The sequence below is a fragment of the Scardinius erythrophthalmus genome (genome assembly GCF_964197995.2).
Source record: "Scardinius erythrophthalmus genome assembly, chromosome: 23".
Lineage (NCBI taxonomy): Eukaryota > Metazoa > Chordata > Actinopteri > Cypriniformes > Leuciscidae > Scardinius > Scardinius erythrophthalmus.
This window is the reverse complement of record NC_138243.1, coordinates 22302899-22329193: the sequence shown is the minus strand read 5'-3', so window position 1 is coordinate 22329193 and position 26295 is coordinate 22302899. Positions and strand designations below refer to the sequence as shown.

Genomic DNA, 26295 nt, shown 5'->3' with positions numbered 1-26295 from the left:
GCAGCCATGCTAGACAGTACAAGAGGTGATCCTCCCCTAAAGCAGATGGCACAACAAGCCATATTCATAATTACACGCAGACAAAGAATCGCATGTAGATATAATCACAAAGAATGGGATTAAAAATGCGATTTCAGATTATCTGCATATGCGTTCAGTTTGTGTGCATCTAAACATGAGATTAACGTCCTAATCTCTCTAAGAGATTTGTTTTGAAACATGAAACTTGGTGAAAACACCATTTCCTACGTCTCAAACCCAGTGGAAACGCATAGAAATATGATACCATCAGAAGATTTTAACCGTGTTGCCTGATATTACATACCCTTCGGATCATATTCCTTTTACAATAATGAGCAATGTGAGCTGGATGGATTGTCATAAACTCTCCTGATACTTTAAAACGGGCCGTAACAACAGAATGTGTCTTATTCCCTATCGGTGTATATACAAACACCCCCAGTGAAAAGATGTTCTCTGTTAGGAGATGTTTGGCTAATTATCCATGCTCCATTGAAAAAAACGTCGCTATGGCAACCTCACTAGGTCAGCCAATGGGGGACCGGGAAGAAGAGAGGTGTGGTGAGGAGGCAAGGAGTTCTAAAATGGACTCTCACGTTACATACGTAACACAATTTATCTATCCAAAATGTTAAAAGTGAACTACTGTATGTAGCATGTTTATAAAACTTGGTAGTGTATGTGACAGATGGGCCGTACTGAACATTCTAGCTGTAATGAATTTATTGAATCACACTTGATCACGTTTCTGGGTGAACAGTCCGTGAGAAGGTGTGAGAGGCGGGATGGAAATGTGTTCATGTTAATGTCTCATTTTTGTAGCCATGTTCTGCAGTTATTCATCACAAATAACAATAACGCATACATATAAACAAACATACAGCTCAAAGCCAACGTTATCGGCATCACTTTCAAAATACAGACAAATGAAAAAAAAAACCATCTGGTTTACTCGAACATATGATTTTATTATGGTTCACATTTTAAATGAGCTAAAAAACATGCTTACAGTAAAAATATTGCTTTTATCTAAAAAAATACTGATAAAAGCTGAATATAAAAGTATCATGATACATTTTAAATAAGTACTTTGTTATTGTGATCTATATAACGCTTTGCTGTGCTTATGCAGTAAAGTACTGTATTGTCTACTGAGTGAAAGCTGAAAAAGCACCTCTACAATGCTATTCAGTCTCAAAGTGCACATCAACACTGATCTTTTGGCTGGCAAACTACAATTAATTCATTTCACGACCTAAATTGTTGGTGAAAATGTGGAAGTATTTGCCAGAAAAGATGCCCTGTGGTTATAATGAGGCTGAATGACAGACATGATTGCAAGAATGACAAGACAATTTGGTCTTCAAAAATCAGTGGTTCTTAACTGGGATGATGGCATGGTAGAACAAAAAAAATGCAACTACCGGTACTCCTAAAATTGCATATCATTTGGATGGTAAACAAATATTGATAAAATTTTAAAAAGGAAGAAAAACACTTTTCTTTTGTCTTTGATGTCTAAGGATGCGTGTATGAAAATCTGGTTTCTGAAACAAAACCACTTGTGATGTTTTGCTTTCAGACATGTGCCTTCATTTGACCTAATATGACAATCTTGGCATTTCTTCTTGACACCTATAATCATATAATTTCTGTATTGCTTATAATACTCTAAATGAAATAATACTGATTCCTACATTAAAAAAATAATATCAAATACACAATCATAAGTTCAGACATGCATATAGATTTGTTCAGTGGTTATAAAACGAAACTTTTAAAAATCAAAATTTTCAGCTTAGGGTTCAAATGATATTCTTACAGTGAATAAATTCTGCAATCATTTCAATATTGCTTTAAGCAAAACCATCTGCGGGTCAGTTGCGGTACGACACACAATGGCATTGAGAAATCAATGAATTCAATCAAAAAGATTATGAAAATAATAATTTTGTGCTAAGTTATTTAAAAGCATTATCTATTAAATAAACCCTTTTTAATGGCATCTTATCTGATGGGTGTACGTCATTACATTCATATCATGCTGAAACACAAATTCAGCTTGTCTTTGGAGCTAAATTATTCCTTCTGGAATGTTCCTGAGCATCAGGGAGGCACAGTAAGAGTGTTGCAGGGATGACGTATTTTTGTAGGCCAAAACCCAGAAATGGCATTTTAGCACTTCCGGTTCCATCGTTCCCAAGTCAGGAACGACTTTTTGTTTTTTTAATGGGTTTTTGTTTAAATGCCTGAAATAAGTTATGTGGTGAACAAAAGCACAATATATTTTCATGTTTGATTCTACAACATAAAATACATCAGTAATTCACTTTTTTTTTTTTTAAGCTTTTATGTGTCTTGAAAAAGATTGTTCGTGACATTAAACGTCATCAGCCGAACATCTACTCACATTGCATTGTTGTGTTTATAACTGCCCTCTTGCAAACTATTATAACTGAAAAGTTCAGGGAAAATGTTTTTATACAAAGACTGAAAGAGTTTGTGGAAGCTTAGTGATGGTGATGTTGAAGTCATGTGACTGTATGTAGTTCGTTTATAGCCTACGTTTAGCTTTTGACTGCTGTCGATTGTATTCACCCTTCAAATTTCATAAAAGATCATCATTATGAACAAAACGTGTAAGAATCATTAACTTTTGATAGTCACATATCTAAAAACCCTATTGTGTTTTTGTGGAGGGAAACAGGGTGATGCTAACTTCCGATTGGCCTACAAAAATATGTCATTACCGCAGCCCTCTATAGGTCAGTACAAAAAACACTTATAATAAACAGTCTGTTTATGTCATTCTACAAGTCTTGTAGCTAAATATATAGCTATACTCATCAGATATTGACAAATGCAAGGCACTTGGTAAAAGAGCGAATAATATAAATTGCATAGCGATATAGAGGTCAATTAACAAAAACATTTTCCAAATGTTATTTGAAATAACATTTCTAAATTCATGTTCAGTATTGTTGGATATAAAAACAGTACTGAGCAATACCCTGATGTTTGTTAGAGTCTGTATGGCACACCAGGAACACTTTGGTGTCTCATTTTTAACAAGCACGACCAGTTATTTCTTTGAGGTATATCCATGTCAAAGCTTCATTGTGAGTTGGCACGTTTGTGAAGTGTGAAGACCAGTGAAGCAGGATTTCTTATTTACAGTGCTGTTCTACGTCTCACCCCTGAAGTAAACAAAACGGGGTGAAAAATTCAAGAGTTGGTACCTTTGAAGTCCAAAAGCTGCCTCTGTAAACTCAGGACAGGACGCAGTGGGTAAAGCACCAGTTTTTCCAAACTAGGTCATGGATGACTGCAAATGCACAGTCGACGCTCTCTTCACGATCAGTCCTGATAAATGAGAATCATAAAAGTGTAACCTCTTCTGATAGGAAGACATGGAAAATGTACCCATTACCCAGATCCTTTCAGCAGGCCGAGCTGAACTGTGAAGGTCACTTTGGGCTTGTTAAATGTCGTTACAGACGAGCCCTGCTCACACCAGGAAGTGCGTATATCCCTCCGCTCCAGTGACGATAACATCCATCCAGATTCTCATTGCTTCTGGGGAAGGAGCCACCATGTAATAAACCCGGTCATGCGTCTTCACACTAAACGTCAGGGAGGTGTTTGGGCTCTGATGGAAAATAAGAGTGTGGATGGAACAAGATTAATGGGAGGAAAAAATTATCAACTATAACAACGAGCACTATTTTTGCAGCTCACCTTGTGTGCGTTCTTTAGGTGGTCGTAATACACTTCCTCAATGGCTTGGAAGTAGATAACACCCTTCATTTTGGTCTCATGTTTATCTGGAGAAAAATAAAACCATCATGTTTTTTTGAAGAGAGCATGCGGTTCAACCTTTGTTTAATTGATTTATTTTACGGTTTAATAATACAATTTAACAAAGGTTAAGCTAAACAAGTAAAACTCTGTCAAATAAAAGTGGTGGGTAACAGATATTTGTATGATAAATCTGCAATGATTTGCAGGTTAGTGCTGAACGTAGCCATTGTCTCCTGTGATGTCTGTGAAGGGCACAGCTCAGTTTTGCCCCCTTGTGGTGTAATCTAGTTTCATGGTAAATTTATTTTGCATCACTTATTATTAAGGTCATCTTTAGATAATAGTTTAAGTCATCCATGGAAAAAATTTAAATATTGAATTCAAGAAATATTCTGGATTCAATATATCTGTGGCCTGTTCATAATTATCACTGAAAAATGTTATTTTTTTTAAAAGAAGAAGAAAAAAGGCTGACAATTACAATTGATACTTTGCAGTCACGTGATATCTGGCGGGCAACAAACGCGGTTAGTCCATCCAATCGCACAACAACTATCTGGCATGTCGTGTACACCTCAAAACACCAACTTTTGTATATTAAAACTGGCAACGTCCTGGCAAGATCCTTGATTAGTTGACTGGTTTTCGTTGCTAGAGAATGACGTTCTTGCCCGCCAGCCAGTACAACTGACGTCACATGCAAAGTATCAATACTTTAATGGACGATTTAAATGTTTACAGCTCAACAAACACTCTTTTTGTCTGAAAAATAAAGTGCACTACCCAAAATAAACGCTTCAAGTTTCTGAATTTTTACCCTATCTCTATTAGAAATGCATTACTGTAAGCACATTTTAAAACTGTGAATCTAAATGAGTGACAAATAAACATTTAAAATTCTATGGTAGTTCACAGCGGGCCACAGACACTGTTGATAAAGCTTGATAAGTCCAACTAAAAAGTCAGTGCAATTACCAGCATAATATGCCAACGTCCTTCGATTGCGGTCAAAGACGAACCAGCGCTTCTTCCATGTTTTGATTTTTCCACCCATTTTGACCAAGAACCCCCTGCAGGTCTTCTCGGTGATGGCTAGGTGAAAACAAGTTTCAGGATGGTGACCCGCTGCTTCGATGTGACCTCTCAGGTCAAATTCATCCTTTCTCACTGGGAGGTAACGTGTCAAAGGACGAGACTAGAGACACAAATGGCAAAAATTAAACAAGGTCTTAAAATTGTATGAGTGTGTCTCAGATTTGATCAGAGGCAGAGATCCACTCATTTATAAGCCACCCATATTTATAGGTTGATTATCATCAAATTAAAACCATCGGCAATAAGCTTTTAATGTGTGATTAATGTTGTGTTACTGGTTTTATTATATTGCTTTTGTTATTTTTAAGCTTTTGCTTTACTGGCTTTTGTTATTTGTATCTCTTGTAAAGCATTTTTGAGTACCCTGAAAAGCACACAATAAATAAAATGTATAATAATTATTATTACTATTATTATTATAAAAGGTACATTTATTGCGTTGTATAGGATCGACAGCATAATATAATCAATAAATATGGAAGACACAAATATTAGGACAAAAATAACCCCATTACAAATTATGATGCAAAATACAGGCTTTGTCACAGAAACAAAATATTTCTGGATGATCAATTCTAAAATCACCTGACAGTGATGACATGGCAAAAAGTTCATTTTGGATATTAATTCTGCGACTTATGTCATAGATTTAAAAAACAAACAAACAAACAAACAAAAAAACAGATTGAGGCTTTTATGATGCATAATCTATAATTAGAATCTATCAAAAATTGGTAAGAAGAAGAAGTAGGTTTTAAGGTTTAGAAGTACAAATATTACTAATGAAAATTGTTATCTTCGAATATTTATTTGTATTTATTCTTGTTTACCCATTGTGTGTGCTTATAATAGATTATTTTCTAAATCAGTGCATCCATAATCAAGAGTTTTGAATTGCATTAAATGCTGTAAGTTTAATCTTCCTCTCTTCCATGTCCACTTGTCTCTATGTCTCTCTCCCTGAGATTCACCTCTCTCTCCACTAGTTTCTGTCGACGGTTTGTCTCTTCCTGCAGTCTCCTTTCCAAGTCCTCCCTCCTCCTCCTCTCGTCTTCAAGAGCCTGTCTGCGCAACTCCATCTCCCGCTCCTGCAGAGGAGAAAGAAAACACATTCTGATTTCATTCATCTGTATATTGGAATTTTTTTTATAAACATGCAGATGCAGAGAAGAAAGTTAAAAAAGAGACCGATGTACCCTGTGCTCCAGCAGTCTGTTCTTCTCAGCTTGAGCTTCTCTTAGCATGCGCTCCATCTCCTCTATCTTCACCATGTTAGCTGTGCTGGCGCTGTACAGACCACACACACACACTTTTTGTTAGTGTTTTAAACTGATGATTTTCAGGTCTTAATAAGATTTTTCTAGTAAAAATCTAGTAAAAAAATAATGTATTGTCCAATAAAATCAGAGGTGTAAACCCTTAACCTCATTTGGCAATGCGTTCCAGAGCATCTTAAGGTTCAGCTACTTGGAACGACCTTGGAATGCAATAAAAATTCCTCACACAGGATGTGTGTTTATCTGGGCTACTTAAAGGCAGACTTCTGTCTATACAGCATCCTTATAAACAGTAATAAATACATTTAAACTCTCACAGATCACAAAATACAGATACACACACTTACTTGACACATGTTAATCCCAACAATATAATGATAGAGTTACTTTATAAAGTTGCATTTAAAGTGGATGTTACTGTGTAACAAGCAAAAATATTGTGTTTGTTATTTTAGGGAGGAGCAATGAAGGCAGGGGTTTGTTTGTTTCCAGCAAGTATCTGTAACATCTAAATGCTAAAAAACTGGATGCAAAAAAAATACAATTTGAATGGTCAGAAAAGACTTATCCTGATCTTCATCAAAGTCTTGGTCTCACCTTGAGATGTTGTCCGGTGAACAGGCGGAAATGCTGGTCTCCAGGCTTTCTGTACTGTCCACGCTCATTGTGTCAAAGTTGTGTCCGTTATCCAGGTAGTGGAATGGCTCCAGGAAGACGTTTGTCTCAGAAACCGCTCTATTGGACATCTCACTCATTCTCTGCCTCTCGTCATTCAGATACATTTGACCAGCTGCAAGACCAAAGGAGAAAAGAATAAAAAATAAATAATAATAATAATAATAATTTAAAAGTTTAAATTTAAATAAATAATTTGATATATTATTTATGTGCATATGTTTAATTAATACAAATAAATATGCTTAACAGATTTCAGAAATATGGATGTGTATATATATATATATATATATTTTTTTTATATGCTTAAAACTTGTAGAACTGTAGAAATGTCAGTGTCATGAGATGAACCAGTGTGTGACCCTTGAGCAGACGGCGAGTGTCCAGATCACGGGAGGTGACAGACAGGGTGCGGGGGAGTACACTACCACAGCTAGAGCTTTGAGACAGCGGCATATGGGGCTACAGAATTAAAAATACAGAGCAAAAGAGACCATTTAAACCTACCTTCCACATAAAACCATGAGCACTGAAATTTTAAATGTAAATTGCTCTTTTAAGATTGTATAAAATACTTTTCCGATGTGCCGTATCTGTTGTCTGACCTTGGGAGACAGACTGCGATTAAGGGCAGAGTTTAAGGTTCCGGAGCTCTGCCTCTCTCTTTTACGGGACATTCCACTGTCACTCAGCAGAACTCCGCCCTCTTTACCGCAATTACTCCGCCTCCTCTCCTCCAGAGAGCGAAAGTGCTGGAATATTCAAACAGAAAGATAAAATAGTCTTTCAATATTGAAAAAAACGTTTTTGTCATTCCTGAGCTTAGTTTCTTCTTTACTCATAGAATTGGTTTGCAATACCTCCTTCATGGACACAGGGTTAAGAGGAAATGCCTGACCACCTGTCAGCTCAGAGTACTTCCTCTCTAGAGATGAAAGGTTTTCCCGTTCCTGAAGAGGAATTAGAGACCATTAAGAAATGTGTAGACATGTATGAATAATCTTGCATTAGATAGCAAAATAATAAACCACATGAAATTTTCCATTTTCAAGAAAACAATTTTCAAGAAAATATTTCAAGTTTATACATGTATAGGTCATTTTGTAGTTAGTGGAACATGTCTAAAATAGCTAAAAATAAATAAATAGAGAAGTTAGGTCTGAGAAACATCATATTGTATTGTCTTTTTTGCAGATACCACTTGGTTTGATACTGTATTAAATGATTACATTCAATTACAATAATATACTGCCTTGCCAAAAAATAAATAAACTGCTGATTTGAATAGGCAAATGCTTAAGAGTTTATGATTTCATTTCTTAAACAACTATGTAGAAAGACAAAAATGAATGCACCTCTTGATGGAAATAACATCACAACATTTATTTATATCAAGAGCTGCCTCAGTTTTTGGTCAAGATCTTGTATTGACAATGTAAAGTGTCAAGCACTCTGTATCCAGCACATCCCAAAGACTTTCAATAAATTTAAGGTCTGGAATCAGAAGTTCCAATTCATGTGTGAAAATAATTCTTCATGCTCCCTCCCAATCATTCTTTCACAATTAGAGCCAAATGCATCTTGACATTGTCATCCTGGAATGTGGCCATGACATGGTTGTGTTAAAAAATGAAAAGCTGCACACTCCATCAATTAGGGTTAGAAGAACTGTTGCCAAACATACGCTAGAAACATAATAATCACTGTGTATATTGTAAGTAAATATATTATACTTGTCTGTGTATATATACACACTCACCCTTTGCAGCATATAAGTGAGGTTGCTCTTCTCTTTCAAGAAGTTCTCCTTTTCCCGCTGTGCCTGCTGGGTAATCTGGGTCGACTGCTTCTTCAGGGTAAGTAGCCTCTCCTTTAATGCAAACAGTTTGTGTACAGAGGGAAAAATACGATTATAAAAAGCTCTTTGACCACACACAAACACTCCAAGGTTAAAATCATCTACACACACCTTGCGAGTGACAACAGATCTCTGATATTCTGCAATCTCTCTGAGGAGTTGCTGCGTCTGCGTCTCCTTCTCTTCATCTTGACGGCTTTCTTTTTCCAGCTGCTGAAACTCCAAATCTTCAAAATGCTTTGTTTCCGCTTCTAAAGCATCAGTGTCCTACCAAAAAAAGCCAACAACACTTAGCATGAGGCAATATACTGCATTTTTTTTACATGATGTAAGTCCAAACTAAACTAACTGAACATTCAGCAATAATTCACAAGATTGTTCTAAACAGAAAAGTGACTAAAAGTCAAAGTCTCAGGAAATTTGGGTATGTTAAAACACAGAGAAGAAAGGCCTACCAACAAGAAAAAATGGTATTTCCAGAACTGTTGCAGAGAGGAAAAAACACAACAGGAAGTGTTTGTGAGAGACAGACAGCAGAATAGTTGGCCGCATAGGTGGGAGCAGACACGGGGGAGACCACGGTAACTGACTGACCCTGGATAGCTGAATCTGTAGCTGCTCCTTCAGTGCTTCAGGACAGGTGTCCAACTGGGTCTTCTGCTCTGAAATCAGCTCAGCTAGCCTCTCTACTTTAACTCTCTCAGCCTCCAACAGGGCTTTGTCCTATAGCAGTGGCGACGCGTATGGATGACATACACATACAGAGCAAACAGTGGTGAGATGGACACAAATATGACAGACAGAGAAATAGAGAAATTGCAAGGTTGGGTTAGAGCAAGGAAGAGGTAAACTGGGAAAAAAAAGGTAAGTAGATGTGACATTGGTGGGTGTAATTCACTAATAATGGAGTACATGTTTGCTTAAATTTAAATTCATGAATCATGATTTCTGTGTAAAAACGTTCACACTACGTACGGTAGATAATTGAGACCCTCTTGATTGCCTTTTTGGAGACTTCGTCCTGAGGTTTTGATATACTATTTTCAATCTTTTCAAGCTGTACAAATACATTGTCAACTGATGGTTACCCGAGTTTGATTTCTTTGAGCATTTTTCTCCATGTTCCCCATTTTTTGGTTGAGCTGCTCCAGCATTTCTTTATCGCTCTGTAGCTGAGTGACCTCTGCCTCCTGCTCGCCATCTAAAAGAGCTCTCTCCACCTCCATCTAAGAAGAGATCAAGACAGTGTTTATTGACTTTATTTCCTCAAGAACAGTGTTCTTACTGTTAACTAGGGCTGCCCCTTAATAGTCGACTAAACGTTAGACGACCAAAATTGTATTAGTCGATTAGTCGCAGAAAAAAAAAGTCACGCAGTCCGTGAGGGACGCCATGTTAACGGCGGGTAATTACAGTACGTCAGGCAGGAAATCCAAACGTTCGCCTAACATCCATCAACCTCATATATGGCTTGTCATTTGAAACATGTAAGTAGTAGCAACTTTAGTTGGCCACTTGCTCTAACGTTAACCTAGATAAATGTGTATTGTTATTTAGGCACATACTATGCACATATATACCGCAGGCAGTACCCTTCAGGTTTATAGGGTTAATAAATAATTAAAATGTCTCCTTGCTATTTTTTTCTAACACATTCATGATCATTTCTTTTGCTCTGCGGCAAGCTTTATGTGTGCGCTTGAGCGCAGAATAGGCTATTTATCCCGACTATGGCTTAAAAATTAACGACTACTAGTCGACTAGAAAAATCTTTAGTTGGGGCAGCCTTACTGTTAACTAAAACTATTTAAAATTTGTTTTTGGTAATTGAAATAAAGCTGAAATAAATGAAAAATTAACTTAAACTTCAAACTAAAATTATAAATGTTGCCATGGCAACTAATTGAAATGCGTTTTAAATACTAGTTGAATTACTAATTACTAATTGCAACTTATTGAAATAAGTACTAAAATTACTTAAACTGTATAGAAAAATAAAAAATGAATAAAAATGACAATAGTATATAAAATTACTAAAACTAAGATTTAAATGTATATAAAAAAAGTTAATTCAAAATATTAATAAATACTATAATATTATATAAAAATATAACTAAAATAACATCGTTGAGGAATAAACTAATTCATTTGATCTAGAAATCAGTCCGTGAGAGACATTTACAGTAATGCTTTTGGCAAATGCTTTTATTCGAAACGGCTTGCAATTTCTGGGAATCGAGCCCATGAGCTTGGAGTTGCTAGCGCCACGCTCTACTGTTTGAGCTACAGGAATGCTTATCATACATGTTACCTCACTTTAAAACACATAAAGCTTTTCATTTAAGCACACACACCTCTCTGATAGACTCGTCCATCTGTGTGTCTAGATCTCGGATCTTCTGTTCAAGTTCTTCAATGTTGTTAAACACCTGAATCCTCTCCTCTTCTATACGTGTCACTTCCTGCCTCAGCTGCCTGTCTTCAGATACCTGCTTAAAAAAAAACATTAGAGATCAGGCTGCAGGCATACTTTAAAAGACAATGCACTTTATAAGATGATTGGTTTAAGTCCTGGATGATGATTGGACAATTCAGTGTTTGTTTAGAACTCCTGCATTGTTCATTGTTTCTTGACTGATATAACAAACAAATCACAATTACATGATGATCTGAAAAGATTAAGTTAAAAACAAAAACAGACATTCAGACTTGACATGAGATTGAACTCTGAAATGAATATCCAGCTCCTCATGACAGCTCTTTATGGATAGTTAACTAGGCTGTTTCTGAGGCCACGAGTTTTTCGGTGACATTGCAGAGGAATGTAGCTCAGCAACAGATGCAAGACTACAGAGCCGCATCTGTCTGATAATGGCGTCTGATCTCCATGCATTTGACATTTACCAAAAATATCTAGCAGGGGATGGGTCTGTGCATATGTTTAAATGAAAACTGTGATCAACAATAGCAACTGTCATGAGAGTTTATTAAGAAATATTGCTAGAGAGAAGAGGATAAATGTGGGAGAAATTATATGCAGATCTGCATTCTTTCCTTGCATTTCTGTGCTTCTTTCCAACAATTACTGTCACATGTGTCTTGAGCACATAGACGCACACACATACACAGCAAATCCACCCTGGAATAGAGTCATTTCCTGTTCCTCTCCTCTTGCAGGAGAGGCAATAACTGCCCCTCTCTCCTGAGAGAAAGTCTATTAAACTCAAACACACCATCATGTCATTATAGGTATCCAATGGAAAAACACTTATTCCACAAAGTCCCCATCTTGAGCTGGAATTTGCACCTTATGTGCTTAAAATGCAGACGGAAACTGTGTAAGGTCAGCGTTTTAAAAGGTCAAAGTTCACTTCGTCGTGCATGTTTAGAAACAGACATCAACAGAGAGTGTGTCAGTTATAAAGACTCCACAGCATTCCCAAACTGTTTAGCATACTTTAGATCCAAGAGGACTGCATACTTTCCACTGCATCATTATTTCAGTCTGGGATATTGAATACACAGATGTAGGCTGCTTTAGATTTGAACACACTGGCAATACAGTAAGAACAAACATCACCGTGGCAAGAAATAACTATGTAATATGGAGATTACATTAATAGAAGAGTGAATATCATGAAGAAATGAATGGTCATTTTCAACCTCAAAACAAAAGCTACTGTAAAAAAAAAAAAAAAAACTACTAGTAAGTTTTTTTAAAACCTGAATTTACTAAAATTACAACAAATACAATGATATATAACTACAATTTAAATAATATATCAATTTCTTTCACATTACACTGATGAGAATTAGATTCATGTGTTACATAATGAGAATTTAGTAATAAATAGATAATATACTCATTATAATATACTTAATTATCTAATTATTTGACCTAATTATCCCAGAATTAAATAAAGGAATAATAATTTACATTAATATTCTTTACTGTACATGGTAGTAAAATCTTGCTTTTTTATTTACATTTTAAATATGTATATATTTTTTTTAATTAATTTAATATACAGGGTGGGCCATTTATATGGATACACCGTAATAACATGGGAATGGTTGGTGATATTAAAATCCTGTTTGTGGCACATTAGTATATGTCATGGTCGCCACCCATCTTGAGGAGTTTGCCCCCTCACATATAGGCTACTAATGTGCCACAAACAGGACTTTAATATCACTAACCATTCCCATGTTATTACGGTGTATCCATATAAATGGCCCACCCTGTAGATTAAACTTGGTACATCACACATCACAGACAACAAATTATTAACTAAATATAATTAAAAACTAATCAATCAATAAATAAATGAATGTATCATTCATTCATTTCCCATTACAGTAATTAGAAATTAAGAATAAGTTAGTAATGGCCATAATACACTTAATTATCCTAAAAAATAATACCACAACACAAGAAAAAAAAAAAAAAAGGCCCTACAAATAAGATTTTTTCTTAATAATTTGGGATGACCCCCAAAATCCATGCTCTTGGATAGGTTGTGTGAAATTCAGAAAGTGATATTCACTGTTTGACATCAGTAATGGTACAAAAATACAAGAAAAATATTTGTTTGTATTCAGGTACATATTGTGCAGTGTCTCACCTTGCTGCGGAGATGTGGAGAGGGCGAGGGGGCTGAGCTTCGTAGGCTTGTGGTGGGCGACTGGGGCCTGGTCTCCCTGTGTCCGCTGAGTCTGCGCTGTCTCTGAGTCAGTATCTCTGTCCGACCCTTACCCAGATACCCACTATCCAGAGACACAGCTGCAGAGTCTGAGAACACAGATTCATCATCAGACACCTGCAGCTTCTCCAGCTCTCGGTTGATCTTCTGCAGGTCCGACACAGCTGAGACACCCGAATCAGTCTCCATCTGGCACAGATCGGACCGGCCCAGCTCAGAGCACAGAGACAGGATGGTCTCAAGACGCTGGCGCTCCTAGAGTGGAACGAAAAATTAAACGGTCTTAGGCTTCATTGATGATATGGATTTGATTTATGTGAAACTGGTAATGGACAGTGTTTCGGGGTTTTAAAAATCTTAAAAAACATTACGATAATAAATTCATATTTAAGATTCTGTTTATGTTATTTGTAATCTAATATAAAGCAAAACAAAAGCCCTTTCTACTAATGGTCTCAGACTTTTGGATCATACACTACCTGATACATTATATTATAAACCAAACTGACTGAGCTCAATAGTCTGAAGCTAAAGTGCCACTATTATGTTGTTTTAAAGATTCCTAATTTTGTTTTGGAGGTCTCCTACAATAGGTTTACATGCATCGAAGGTCCCAAACACTTTGATTTTCTCATAATATACATTGCACTCATATTTCTCAAAGAGTCTGAATCAGAAAACAGTCTGTTCGAATATTTTGTCTATTCTGCACTAATTGATCAGACGGCCCAATCTGTTGTGATTTATTGTGCACTTTGGTCTTTAAACCTTTTCAGACCTTGTACATTTATAAACAGCTTATATTCAAAAAAGATAATAAGGGCACTTTGATCTTTGAAATATTAGATTATACATAAAATGCACTGTTTATTTGATTTATGATTTGTATCATTGATGCCTCCTTAGCAGTGGGTTGTGGGATTTGGCCCTGTGGAACGGAACTAATTTAGTTGCACAGACAAACAAACACACATACATTCTCTCCACACGCCCCTGTGGTCAGATCAGATGGTTTGACTACAATTGCAGTGCTTTAGCTCAGTTATCATGTGACCTAGAGGCAACATTTTAAGTTCTCATAAAGGTCTAAGTGAAAAGCAAAAACTAATTTAACGCGTGTTTACCAGCTGGTTCATACACACTCAAGGTTTTGATTTAGCTTTGAATGTTATTTCATTAAGTCTCTAGCACATGAAAGAGTGTGAATAATCCAGTGAATAGCACTTATAATGCTCCAGGCCAAGAACAGATCAAAGTCCTCTTGACACTTTCATGTTAGGCTGAATAGATTAGGTCAGCCGGAACCGGGAACACTTCACATAAATCCTGATGTACTCATTACATCATAAGAAGAATGGCATCTACGCTAATATTAGTCTCTCTGTTTATCCCGAGGTTTAACGTCTACCGCCGGATCCAGGCTGTATCAAGATCTGATGAAGGACCTGCGCCTGGATGCGACGACAGCGCAGTCCTGAAATGTCAACTAGTCTCTCACCTGTGAAGGCCTCCCTCCCCTCCCTTTACCTATCTACAGATAAAGCGTTGTCGGGATAATTCCGGTTCGCGTGGTTACGTGGAAGCGATAAAAATTCTGTATTATTAATTTTAAGGCCAGACAAGTTGTATGTTGAGGGTGGATTTGTAGGGAAGGACTATACGCCTGCGCACATATATTCAAAAGCGCATACCTATAGACTGAACACGTAAAACGCATGTGCACGCCATCGGCATGAAGTTTGCGCAGAAAGGACTTAAGAGTTTTCTGTTAGAACGGAAGTGCGACGGAAGTGAATCAATCAAACTAACTTTAGCTGGACAGTAACTTTGCTGCTATAAAGCCAAAACACTTTACTTTAATTTCCTATTATCAATGTAAAGCTGCTTTGGAACAATCTACATTGTTAAAAGCACTATATAAATGAAGATGACTTGACTTGACATGTCTAAACATTCTCTCAAAGGATGCAAACTGAAACCAAAAAGCTAGATTCAAGGCTGAGAATTATAGGGAATTAAAGTTGAAACAATATTTCACAATATTAGCAAAATAAACTCCCTCACTTTGACTCCTTCACTCCCTCACTAAGATGTTAGGTTGCTAATCAAATATATTATATTTTAGCTAATATAATATATTAATAATAATATAAAATATAACATAATAACAAGCATAATTTCTATTTTTTATATATAAAAAAAATATATATATAACATGAAGGGTAATTAAAATGCATTAATGATATTCTATATTATAAATATATAAATTATAAAATAATATAACATCAAAAAGATATTTAATAAAATAAATATTTAAAATATAATACAATTACTACTAATAAATCCAATAATAATAAAAATCATAATAATATTATCATGTGATATGTGATTTAACAGAGAATTCTGAAACCTGGTTGAGACTCCCTGGTGTGTTTGTTTTGGATCAGTGCAGGTCTTCTTACCAGTCTTTCCACTTCCTGTTCTCGAAGTCTCTCATCTCTTTGTCTCTGATGATAATCTCTAAGCTCTTCTTTTCCACTGAGAGAACTGATACTGCCCCTTCTCGGCCCCATGCCAGGCCCCAGGCCTCCTTTACCAAATGACAACCGCCTTTCTCCTACTCCTAAATCCAAACATGGGGCAGATCCCACAGAGCAAAGGCTGGCCCTGCGAGAACTGCTGGTCACGTTGGCTATCACAGTCACATCTGGTGGTTTCTCCAAGGATGGAAGGCTGCGGCGTGGTTTGGTGGTACGCCGGGGAGGCAAAGAAAGCATTGGGGCGTCTCCTCGATACAACCTGGGCAGAGAGCGACTATGCCCCCCCAGGCCATTCAGAGAGCCGGTGGAGTATTTCCTTTGGCGGAGCAATGGTTCAACAGTGGACTCCCCATCTCGTGTTAGCAGTCTGCGCCCCAAGCGAGGGCTGGAGGGCATGCTGGCTGCACCACTTGGACCTCGGCGGGATGAAGGAAGAGCATCAGTCATGTAGGAGGAAGAAGAGCCGTTCCACATAGAAAGGAGTGAGCTGGCAGTGTTGGGATTTCGTCCTTCTAAAGGGTGGCACATCAACAGGTTGTCCTGCCATTGGTGCCGGCCACGGGTTTGGCTTGGGACTGGACTTATGGGGCGCTCTGATTGGTGGGGTGATGGTGGCATGCTCAGGCTGCTGGAGGGTGTGTAAGGGGAGGGAACTCGAATAGAAAGGGGTGGACGGTCCTGTAGATAGGAAGAAGCTGAGTGGGGACTGGGAGGGGGGGACAAAGTGAGGTAACCGCGGTCTGAAGTAGCCTTTAAGCTGGCCTCCAGAGCAGACTTCCTGCACTGCAAGCTCTCCATCAACTCCTGAAGCTCTGCCTTGGAGCGTGTGCCACGAACACAGGATCCGACCAATGTGCCGCCATTGGAATGAAATTTTGTTGTGTCTGGTGAAAAAAAAAAAAGGTAATTTATGCCTGTGCATCAAGTGTGCTGCACAAGTCCTGAAAAGTGAAGCCAAAATGTTCTGATTGCCCCCAGGTGGCTGGACCAAGTATAGGTCATAAACCCCACCCTCTTCATGTAATCTAATGGCACGTGAGACAAACTAAACAATCAAATTACACTTCAAATAAATGTTTTCCAAAGATGGTTTCTGTCATTTTAGATAGTTTTTATCACGCTGATGTAAGTTCAAGTGTTATTTTGTTATTATCTTTTTATAAGTTTGGTTTTAGTTAGTTATTTGATGCTATAAAAACAGGAGTGTGACATCATGATTGCCAGCTGAGATTGTCTCTGAGCGAAGTAGTCACTGATTTTCGGGAGGAGATTAGAACTTTAACTTTAATTTCCATAACTGTTTATTTCCCACCGACATGAGCTCTTCTGCAGTAAACTGTACAGATTCTGCAGGAGTGTGGGCGGGGCCTTGATACCACGGATCCACTTCACGCTCACTATTGCGCAGACTCGGGTCCTGAATCAGCGCAAGATGTCAGCGTCATTGGGACATTGGCGGCTTCACTTTTCCACAATGGAGAGAAGTGAAGGAGCGTCGGCCATCTTTTTTTACAGTCTATGCTGTGCAAATTCAAACATGGTGCCTACTGAAGCATCGAGATAGATTTCAATCGTTCATTCATGGTAAACTTAATTTGTCATTGACCTCTCAAATCTATTAAAACTGACTTAAATTTCAGTCTGTTCCTTTAAAAAAAGCCATCGTATGGCTTTAGAAGACTCTCAGACACAAAGGAAATTTTGATTCCTCATGATATGACCCCTTTAAGGTTTAATATACACAAAGTCTTTACCTATAAATTCCTCTGATATCAAGTGGTGGAAAACCAAAGCCAAATGAAACATCTGGAGGCACGCAAATTTTAATGGAGACTGAAATTACATCAGGGAAATGAAAGAGCAGTTTTGCATTTAACTGGAACCATCAAGAGTTGTAACATGACAAACCCTTGATGCGATCTTGTTTTAATACAAAAGCTCAGTGTTTGGAAAGGTTGTCATAGACACGAGCACAAACAAGTTTGCAAAATCTGACAAAATAAACAGAGAAATCAGACGTGTGTTCTGGCTAATTGTTGGGTTTTGCTGAAGTTGTGCTCAGCTGACTACAGCTTTCTCATACAAATCTCAGCCCACACAAATATGGATGCCTTGGGTTTTAGGGGGGAAAGCGTTGCCTAAAAATGGAAGAACCACAGCCAGAATGGGTTTGTACTTTCTGGCACGTGAGCAGAGGAAAGGGACCGGGTTAGAACTCCTCCACAACCGGAGTGTGATTTGTGGGAGCAGTGGTGGTCTTCGTCGGGGAACACACAACATGCGTGTGGACCACCTGTACTCCAGAATGTTTATCTCTGTTTTGGGTTGTAAATCATTTTAGCTAAGTGGTTGACCTGGAGCCATATGGATGGGATTTCACGTTGTCATTTATTTGCAAGGTAACATGGTCATTTGTACAGCTGCAGCTACATCGTGGTAAGAGGAGTGTTTGTATAAACTCAAGGTCTCTCAGCCAACACAAAGCCCACAGAGTAAGAGACAGAAAGAGAAAAGAAGACAAGAAAAGAAAAGCAGAGGTGGCGCTTTCCATGAATACATTACACTTTGGGTCCCATAACTTCTGTTAAGATCCATTAGATAAACCATTATGTAACATAAAATTAAGCCTGCATGAAATGTAGCAAGTTTTAAAAATATAATATGTCTGCATTTCCCCCTAAATAATGATTTTGGACTGTCCTACCTCCAAAGTCTTGATCTTATTAAACATATACAACTAAAATTATACAATGTCAAAATCACTTGTTGAATCATTCAATTTATTGTAATAAACAGACTATTTTTAATATACACCATTTTAATACTATTACAAAAAATATTCCTTAATTCACTTATCAAGCTCACCAAGTTATTGCAAAAAGAATCTGATCAAACAAATACAAGCATTTTTTAATGTATGGGAAATATACATTAATAACTATTTTGTCTTTAAATAGCTTAGCTGCTTCTGAACGAATTTAGGTGAAATTTGAAACTTTGTTACTCATTACAACATTTTTTTAAATATAATAATAAAATCTACATTTAGTGTTTCTTGCTAGATTTATCTGGGTTTTAAACTATTTAGACATAACCCAAACCTCATTTAAAATGAATAGAAAATAAAAAGATCTATAATATTTAGTTTGACCTTTGAAGTTGGCTATCAATAATTTTTAGAAATTTAAGCAACTCCTTTTACTGACATTTAGTTTAGAAATACTTAACTATTAAACGCTTAAGGCCCTATTTTGTATCCTATTCGTGGAAAATTACAAGTAATGTTTAAAAGTGATTGGAAAGAAGGAAACAACATTCATTGAGACTGATGAGCATATTTACATGGTTAACAAACAAGCAAACAAACACAAAATAGCGCAGAAGAGCAGAACAGATGGCACTGAACTGCACTCTTCCTGTGTATAAAACAGTCTGCGGCATGATAATGGAGGGGATCAATTAGGCTGCAAGCAAGTGACTCCGTTTATGAAAAGAGCAGATTGGATCAAAGCCGAAGAGCAGATCGGGGGGTGCGGGGTCGGAGGGTTTGGGGGGGAAGGTGGAAGAAGATGTCACTCACCCGTGCTGAGGGACAGTGCGGGTCCTGCAGTCTTTTCTGGCAGCATGTTCTTCATGTGATTTGCCTCTTCTGGGTGGTTGAAACAGAAAAAAAGATTTACCCAGACAAAGAGTACACCCTGAGGAGAAACCACACCACACACACAGTCATTTTAACATAAAAATATTGTGCTTGCACTGGTGAGGAAATTAAGCTGTAATAAATCATTACCTCAGACGTACAAGCCCACAAGTATGATACACATTCACAGTTGTTTTAAAAGTTATGATGACCAAATAAAGTTACATAAAATGACAAAGAGCTATGGTATTTTGAAGACAAAACTCTTTCCCCTCTTCATGTCTTGATATGGAATCAGCTCAATAAGACAGAAAGAGAAAGAGAGACACACGGTCTCTTGATTAAGTGAAAAAACAGATCCAGAAAGAGCTCAGATTTCAGATCCAGTTTGAAGTTTCTTCTAAAGCAAAGTCCACAGAGTCTTTCAGAAGACTTAAATCCATAAGACTGGTTTTCCCCTTAAGTCTGGTGGCACATCCTCTCTCTCCCCTTCTTTTTCTTTTCTTTCCCTCTCTCTTTAATTTTTACTACTGATTTTATCTCCAGATGTGGGCTTAAACTGACAAAACCTCCTGGTGGCGATGTCCTCAATTGGAAAAATGTATATTCATAAATTCAAAAAAGTTACAAAAATGCAAATTATGTGTAGGGTTTGTCTCTAGTAATTATAATTAGCCTACAAAAGAAGTGTGAAAAGTAAGAAAAATACTTTAAAAATCCGCAGATTTGGGAGCGTTTTGGGAAATGTCTGACTGATCAAACAAACACTGTTTCCATCCAAAGTTGTGAATTTACCTTAGCCGCAAAATTGAAATATCACATAAAACATTTGCAAATAAAGCAGTGCTTTCATTCCACGTGTTCCAGAGTACAAAATCGTCACTTCCTGGGAAATTGGTGCAAAAAATCTGTGATAAAAATAGACGTTTTCATACATCATAATTGACTTGCATCTCATGACAGACTTTGGCTCAGTCATTTTAGAATGATCAATCTAACATTTGAGATGTTGTGTGATGAAATTGGTCTGCTGGTTAGTCCAGTTATCCAATCACATCCATTGTTGAGGATTTTTTTTGTTGCGCATCAAGGGATTTATTCGGTAAATGTGTTTGCATCAATTTATGCACGCCTCAATTGGGCGCATACGTTTTTTTTAATGTGTATTTTTAGAATTTATGCGAATCATAGCATTTACATTCAGCGAATTTTAATGCGATATCCCAAAATGCGCATAAAAATAGATGGATGGAATATAGCTCTCTCCAATAACCACATGTCAGGGGCATTTCCTCCAAACATGTACGACTGACCGATTACGCTGTTCACGAGATAATTCCCGTCTCACATTTTTGTCCACGTTCCACATTCGCAAATTGTTCTGAATTAATAAATGATGAGCAAATGTGAAAGATAGCTCACGCACGTCTGATGTCTGTTAAAGATCACTTCATCTGGAAATCATCTGCTGTTTACTAACATCTGATCGACGTCATTAAGATGTCAGTTTTACATACATTCTAAATCATAAACATCTTAAAGACATTTTCTAAACGTCTATTTGACATCTGAGAGGAAACGTCCTAAAGACGTATTGCAGATGAGCAAACACTCTAAAAAATACATCTTCCAGATGTAAACACGCACATCAAATAAACGTCTCCGTGATGTATGCGTGTGATCAGATAATTCCAAAAGTAAGTAGACAACTCAGACACTAAATATCGCTGCTTTATGTCACGTCACATCCAAACTTGAAATGAATTGAAAATTTGATTTGTGAGGGGTTTTTGGTGAGCAATCAGTTGGGTGAAATTAAAGGTAGGCCTACATCTCTATGTCTGCGACTATCATGACGCCTCCAGTGTTCACCGAGTTTTTATTACTGATGATCCTAAATTAAGAAGAACAGCTGAAAATTCATTAAATAAAATATACATGAAATATTAAAAAAATTCTGCGTTCTTATATTTATTATTTTGGAATGGATGTAAAAATTTGATGTGGATTTATACTTTTTAATAAATAGAACAATAATTGCATTGTTACTTTAAAAATCAAAATAGAGTTGTTTTGTAAAGTGCCCCTATTATGCTATTTTAAAGGTTCCTAATTATTTTAGAGGTCTCCTACAATAGATTTACATCCATCAAAGGTCAAAAAACATATTTTCTCATAATATACATTGCACATCACCTCATTTCTCGAAGAGTTTGAAAACGGTCTGTTCTAAGATTCAGTCTCTCTAAACCCCTCCTTTTCCATGAGCCTATCTGCTCTGATTGGTCAGACGGCCCAGTTTGTTGTGATTGGTCTATCGATTACAAATTTGTTACAATGTTACATAGGTGCCGTGCACTTTGATCTCTAAAACATTTTACATTCAACAGCCAGCTATATTTACACACTGCATAAAAGGTAATCTTCGAAAAAAGCATAATAGGGGCACTTTAACCTGAAAAATGTGTCAACATTAGTGTAACTGGAACATGAATTTATATTTAAATAAAAAAAACATTAAAAACACAGTGAGGACTTTGCCTCCTCATTTCAGAACACCACTGCAAGCTTCTGCCACATGTATAATAATCAATGCGCAAAAGACATGCTGTAAGCACACAGGCTTTTCCTGAAACACTGCACAAACACTCAAACTCCCATCAGACTCTCCTGAGAAGCCCACTCCTGCAGTCTGTGGCTGCCTATGAGGAGTCTGCGAAGGAAGTGGGGGATCGTTTTACGCTGTCAGCGACACAATCCTTCACCCTGAGTTCACCGTCGCCAGCCACCTGAGAAAGCTATGGCTTTCCTCTAAACCAACAAAGGGCTGAGTTGATTGTCTTATCCAGACAGAGGCAGAGCACTGGAAAATTTTCTTCATCTTGCCCCATTTGTCAATAATTATGTGAACTGTGACGTTGCATGGCAGTTGTTTCAGTGTTATTGAAACAATGCAGTTACTTGGAACGAGGTGATGAGGTAATTCAGCTGCAATGTTATGATATGTGGTTATAACTCAGGCTCTCTCAAATGTGCCAAATTCTCAGGTCTGTTGCGATGTCTCTCTAACACTCTCTCCATCACCGGCTGACACCAACTCTCAAACATATAGAAACCCTCCCTTCCCTCCCAGCCTAAAGCACATCATTTGATGAGCATAGTCTTGGACTTAAGGAGTGTACAATTACATACTATATGTCTCCATAATGGTATCATGTGTAGTGCAATCACTGCTCTCTAAATTTTAACAGCTTGTTTTAGTTTATGATCTTGGGAACAGACTGCAAAAACCTGAGTTTCACTAAACTCTGGAATTTCCAGATTCGGATCTGCCCTGTACAAACCACATTCATTCTGTGTGATGATTTGCAGCACTTGTCAGCCTTTCAGCACAAAGACCCTGCCAAAGTGATGACAGAACAGAGCAAAAAGTGCCATGCTTAAAGATTTGATTCCTTTTAGGGCTATCTGCAGAGGTCTATAAACCAATATTCCAGCAAAGCTGACCATAAGAATTTTCCATTTTAACCATAGTTTCCATATGCATTAGTTACTATAGTTCCTATACTACAGTTCTACCACCATACTTTGAGGGGATATATAGGCCTATCTGTATCTCTCTGTCTCTGTCTATGTCTGTGTGTGTCTGTGTCTGTGTGTGTGTGTGTGAGTGTGTGTGTGTGTGTGTGTGAGAGAGAGAGAGAGAGAGAGAGAGAGAGAGAGAGAGAGAGAGAGAGAGAGAGAGAGAGAGAGAGAGAATGTGGATGCACATGAAAAAGAAAAACACATCTGAACAAGTTAGGAGAGTACTAACACTGAGGCAGCCTATTGCACTCACCGCTAATCGCTTTAATATACTGGGATTAAGCGAGTTAAATATCAACGATCTGCTCGCTTGCGCCGCAAAGCAAACAACCACACACGCGACTCTGTTTAAACGCCATTCACTGGCGTCACGCCGTGTTTGTCAGTCTAAAGTTCTATAAACATGCCTTTAACCTACTTTACTGCAGAACAAAACCAGCACACGACGGCTCAGAACTTCTCTGTCAATCCATAGCCGACTTTTGTCCACAAAATTAATTTCCCTACAATAACTCTTTTGAAACTATGCAAAACGCCTAACTTAATCGTATCAACGTAGTTACGCTCTTCTCTAAGCTCCGAGTGATTTTTCTTGAGCTCTGTTTGCAGTTGAAGGATTAAAACTAACCTTTATTTAGTGTCCCATTGACGAAGCATCAGGAGGAGAATGATGCGCGGTCGGTCCTCTCTGTGCCCGACCAGTTTAGCATGACAAAAGAGGACAGACGCGATGCTGAGTGAGTGCGGCAAGACCTTGGCCGTGTCTGCGGACACGCCTCCTCTCAGCGGGGACGCGCTCTGGAACTATACTATGGAACTCTGGCTTTTTGGTTGATCGAGAACGCGCTCTAATGCAACTCTGACTTTTGGCTGATCAGACAGTGACTCACAGTCACTCACACACACAAATTGTCGTAGTTCATGGGATATTAACGTTCATGGGATATTGCATTTAACGTTTCTGACTAACAGAGGTTGTGTGATCTTATCTACCTCCTACAAGTTGTAACTCAATTTTCTGTTTGCTTATTGTAGCCTAATGTATGAGTCGACATAGGCCTATCTTTAAGGTCTGGTAACAATTACCATACCAATCCGTTCACAGCGAGCTATACATTTGCTAGCCAACAAAAACATAATCACTTGATTCTTTAACCATGTTTTTTTTTTTTTCATTGCCTGTGCCCTGTAATTTAGGTCCTACAGATGGTTTCATAAACACACATACACATACATATATAAATTTATATAAATGTATATTTATATATACACACACACACACACACACCAACCAAATGTCCCCACAAGGATAGTAAAATCAGTAATTTTTGACCTTGTGGGGTCTTTTCTTTGGTCCCTGTGAATAAAAAAGCTTATAAATCATACTAAATTATGTTTTTTGAAAATGAAAAAATGCAGAAAGTTTTCTGTGAAGGTTAGGTTTAGGGGTAGGAGCTAGTAAATGTCATTAGCTCAGAATAATAACCAGTACGACTATGGAATGTCCTCATAATGATAAGAATACCAGTGTATGTGTGTGTGTGTTTGTGTGTGTGTGGCCTGGTAAACCCTACATTATGGGGACAAAATGTCCCCACAAAGATAGCAATATCCTAAATCACTGTCCTTGTGCGGACATTTGAGGAAAACAGCTTATAAATCATACTAAGTAATGTTTTTAGGCGATAGAATATACCGTTTGTAGTATAAAAATCCTTATGTCTATGGAAAGTTCCCATAAAACATGAAAACACAACATGTCTGTGTGTGTGTGTGTGTGTGTGTGTGTGTGTGTGTGTTTGTTTATATTACATTGTGGGAACCAAATGGCCCCACAAGGATAGTAAAACCTGAGATCACCTCCATTGTGGGGACCAGCCAGCGGTCCCCATGAGGGAAATGGGTTAATAAACATACTAAAAGATATTTTTTTGAAAATGTAAAAATGCAGAAAGTTTCCTGTGATGGGTAGGTTTAGGGGTAGGGTTAGTGTAAGGGGACATTATATACAGTTTGTACTGTATAAAAACCATTACGTCTATGGAGAGTCCCCACAAAGATATGTGCGCCTGTTTGTGTGTGTGTGTGTGTGTGTGTGTGTGTGTGTGTGTGTGTGTGTGTGTGTGTGTGTGTGTGTGTGTGTGTGTGTGTGTGTGTGTGTGTGTGTAATAATTATACAGTAATTAACTTTGTATTAAAACCTATAACATACTTTTAGATAATAATTGAAACGTGTTCAAGTTCTTAGCCAAAAGTAGTTTAAAAAAAAGTGCAAAGTAGAATTTCCCTTTTTTGAAGACTATACATTTTCTGTAAAAGGGAAGTTTTGGCCAATCCAAAACAAGCAATTTTGTGTGTGTGTGTGTGTGTTTCACTGGTTGCAAATCTTCTGCTTGACCTTGCATTAAATCCATGAAGAGAGTGCATTGGCATATTTTCCATTGTAAATTTCCTCCAGTGTAACGGCGTACAGCTGAGAGGAGGGTGGGGGGAAGAGAAGGAAAGACGGTCCCCTCCTCCTGCTGCCCAGCGGGCACTCTGTTCTCCATCACTCTCAGAGCTCCAGTTGCATCATGGGGAGGGGGCGCTGGAGTGCTGCCCAGCAACTCTGATTACTTCCAGACCTCGGCTACACATTTCAACACACTTAAACACAGACATCCCCATATTCATGCACTCATAGCACATGAACAAATGCGGATAAACACAATTATAAACATTCATTCTGAATACACTTATAGTTAAACTAGATATATACCAGATGCAGTTTTGTATATTTTTTCTCACTTGTTAGCCACGCACGGAGACAGTAAAAAAAAAAAAAAAAACAGATATCACACACTGGCCTGTTGGACATGCATGAAACAGCAAGTAAGCTTAGGAATGCCTTAATATATCTGTCTCTAATGTTAAAGCATGGGAATTTCAAAACTTGCAAGTCTCACTATCTGTGTATGCTTATCTACATCTTATGACGTCTACGAGTGCTCTAAATATTTACCTGAGTACTTTAGGACACATAGTCCCACAGTTAGTTACTGACCCTTAAGAAAAATAAAGTGAGACGAAGAGGATAAGAGATTGAGAGGGAGGAGAAGGG

General features: G+C 37.6%; 1 protein-coding gene across 8 annotated transcripts; it reads right to left on the bottom strand.

The window, feature by feature from the left end:
• Window positions 1–730: 730 nt before the first annotated feature.
• Window positions 731–23960, bottom strand: phldb2a (pleckstrin homology-like domain, family B, member 2a). Of its 8 annotated transcripts, none has more exons than XM_081353839.1 (18): window positions 23824–23960; window positions 19551–19619; window positions 15893–16854; window positions 13353–13685; window positions 11082–11219; window positions 9816–9953; window positions 9322–9450; window positions 8839–8994; window positions 8629–8739; window positions 7730–7819; window positions 7445–7621; window positions 7232–7331; window positions 6792–6984; window positions 6114–6204; window positions 5889–6005; window positions 4798–5017; window positions 3760–3845; window positions 731–3670 (listed from the first exon to the last, which is right to left on the bottom strand). In XM_081353839.1, the coding sequence occupies exons 2-18, from the start codon at window positions 19603–19605 to the stop codon at window positions 3530–3532; spliced, it is 3237 nt and encodes a 1078-aa protein (XP_081209965.1). In that variant the 5' UTR covers window positions 19606–19619; window positions 23824–23960; the 3' UTR covers window positions 731–3529. The 8 variants fall into 8 exon arrangements, with proteins under 8 accessions (XP_081209965.1, XP_081209964.1, XP_081209967.1 ...); XM_081353838.1 differs by having other exon boundaries at window positions 19551–19668; window positions 23824–23958; XM_081353841.1 differs by having other exon boundaries at window positions 7475–7621; window positions 19551–19668; window positions 23824–23958.
• Window positions 23961–26295: the final 2335 nt, after the last annotated feature.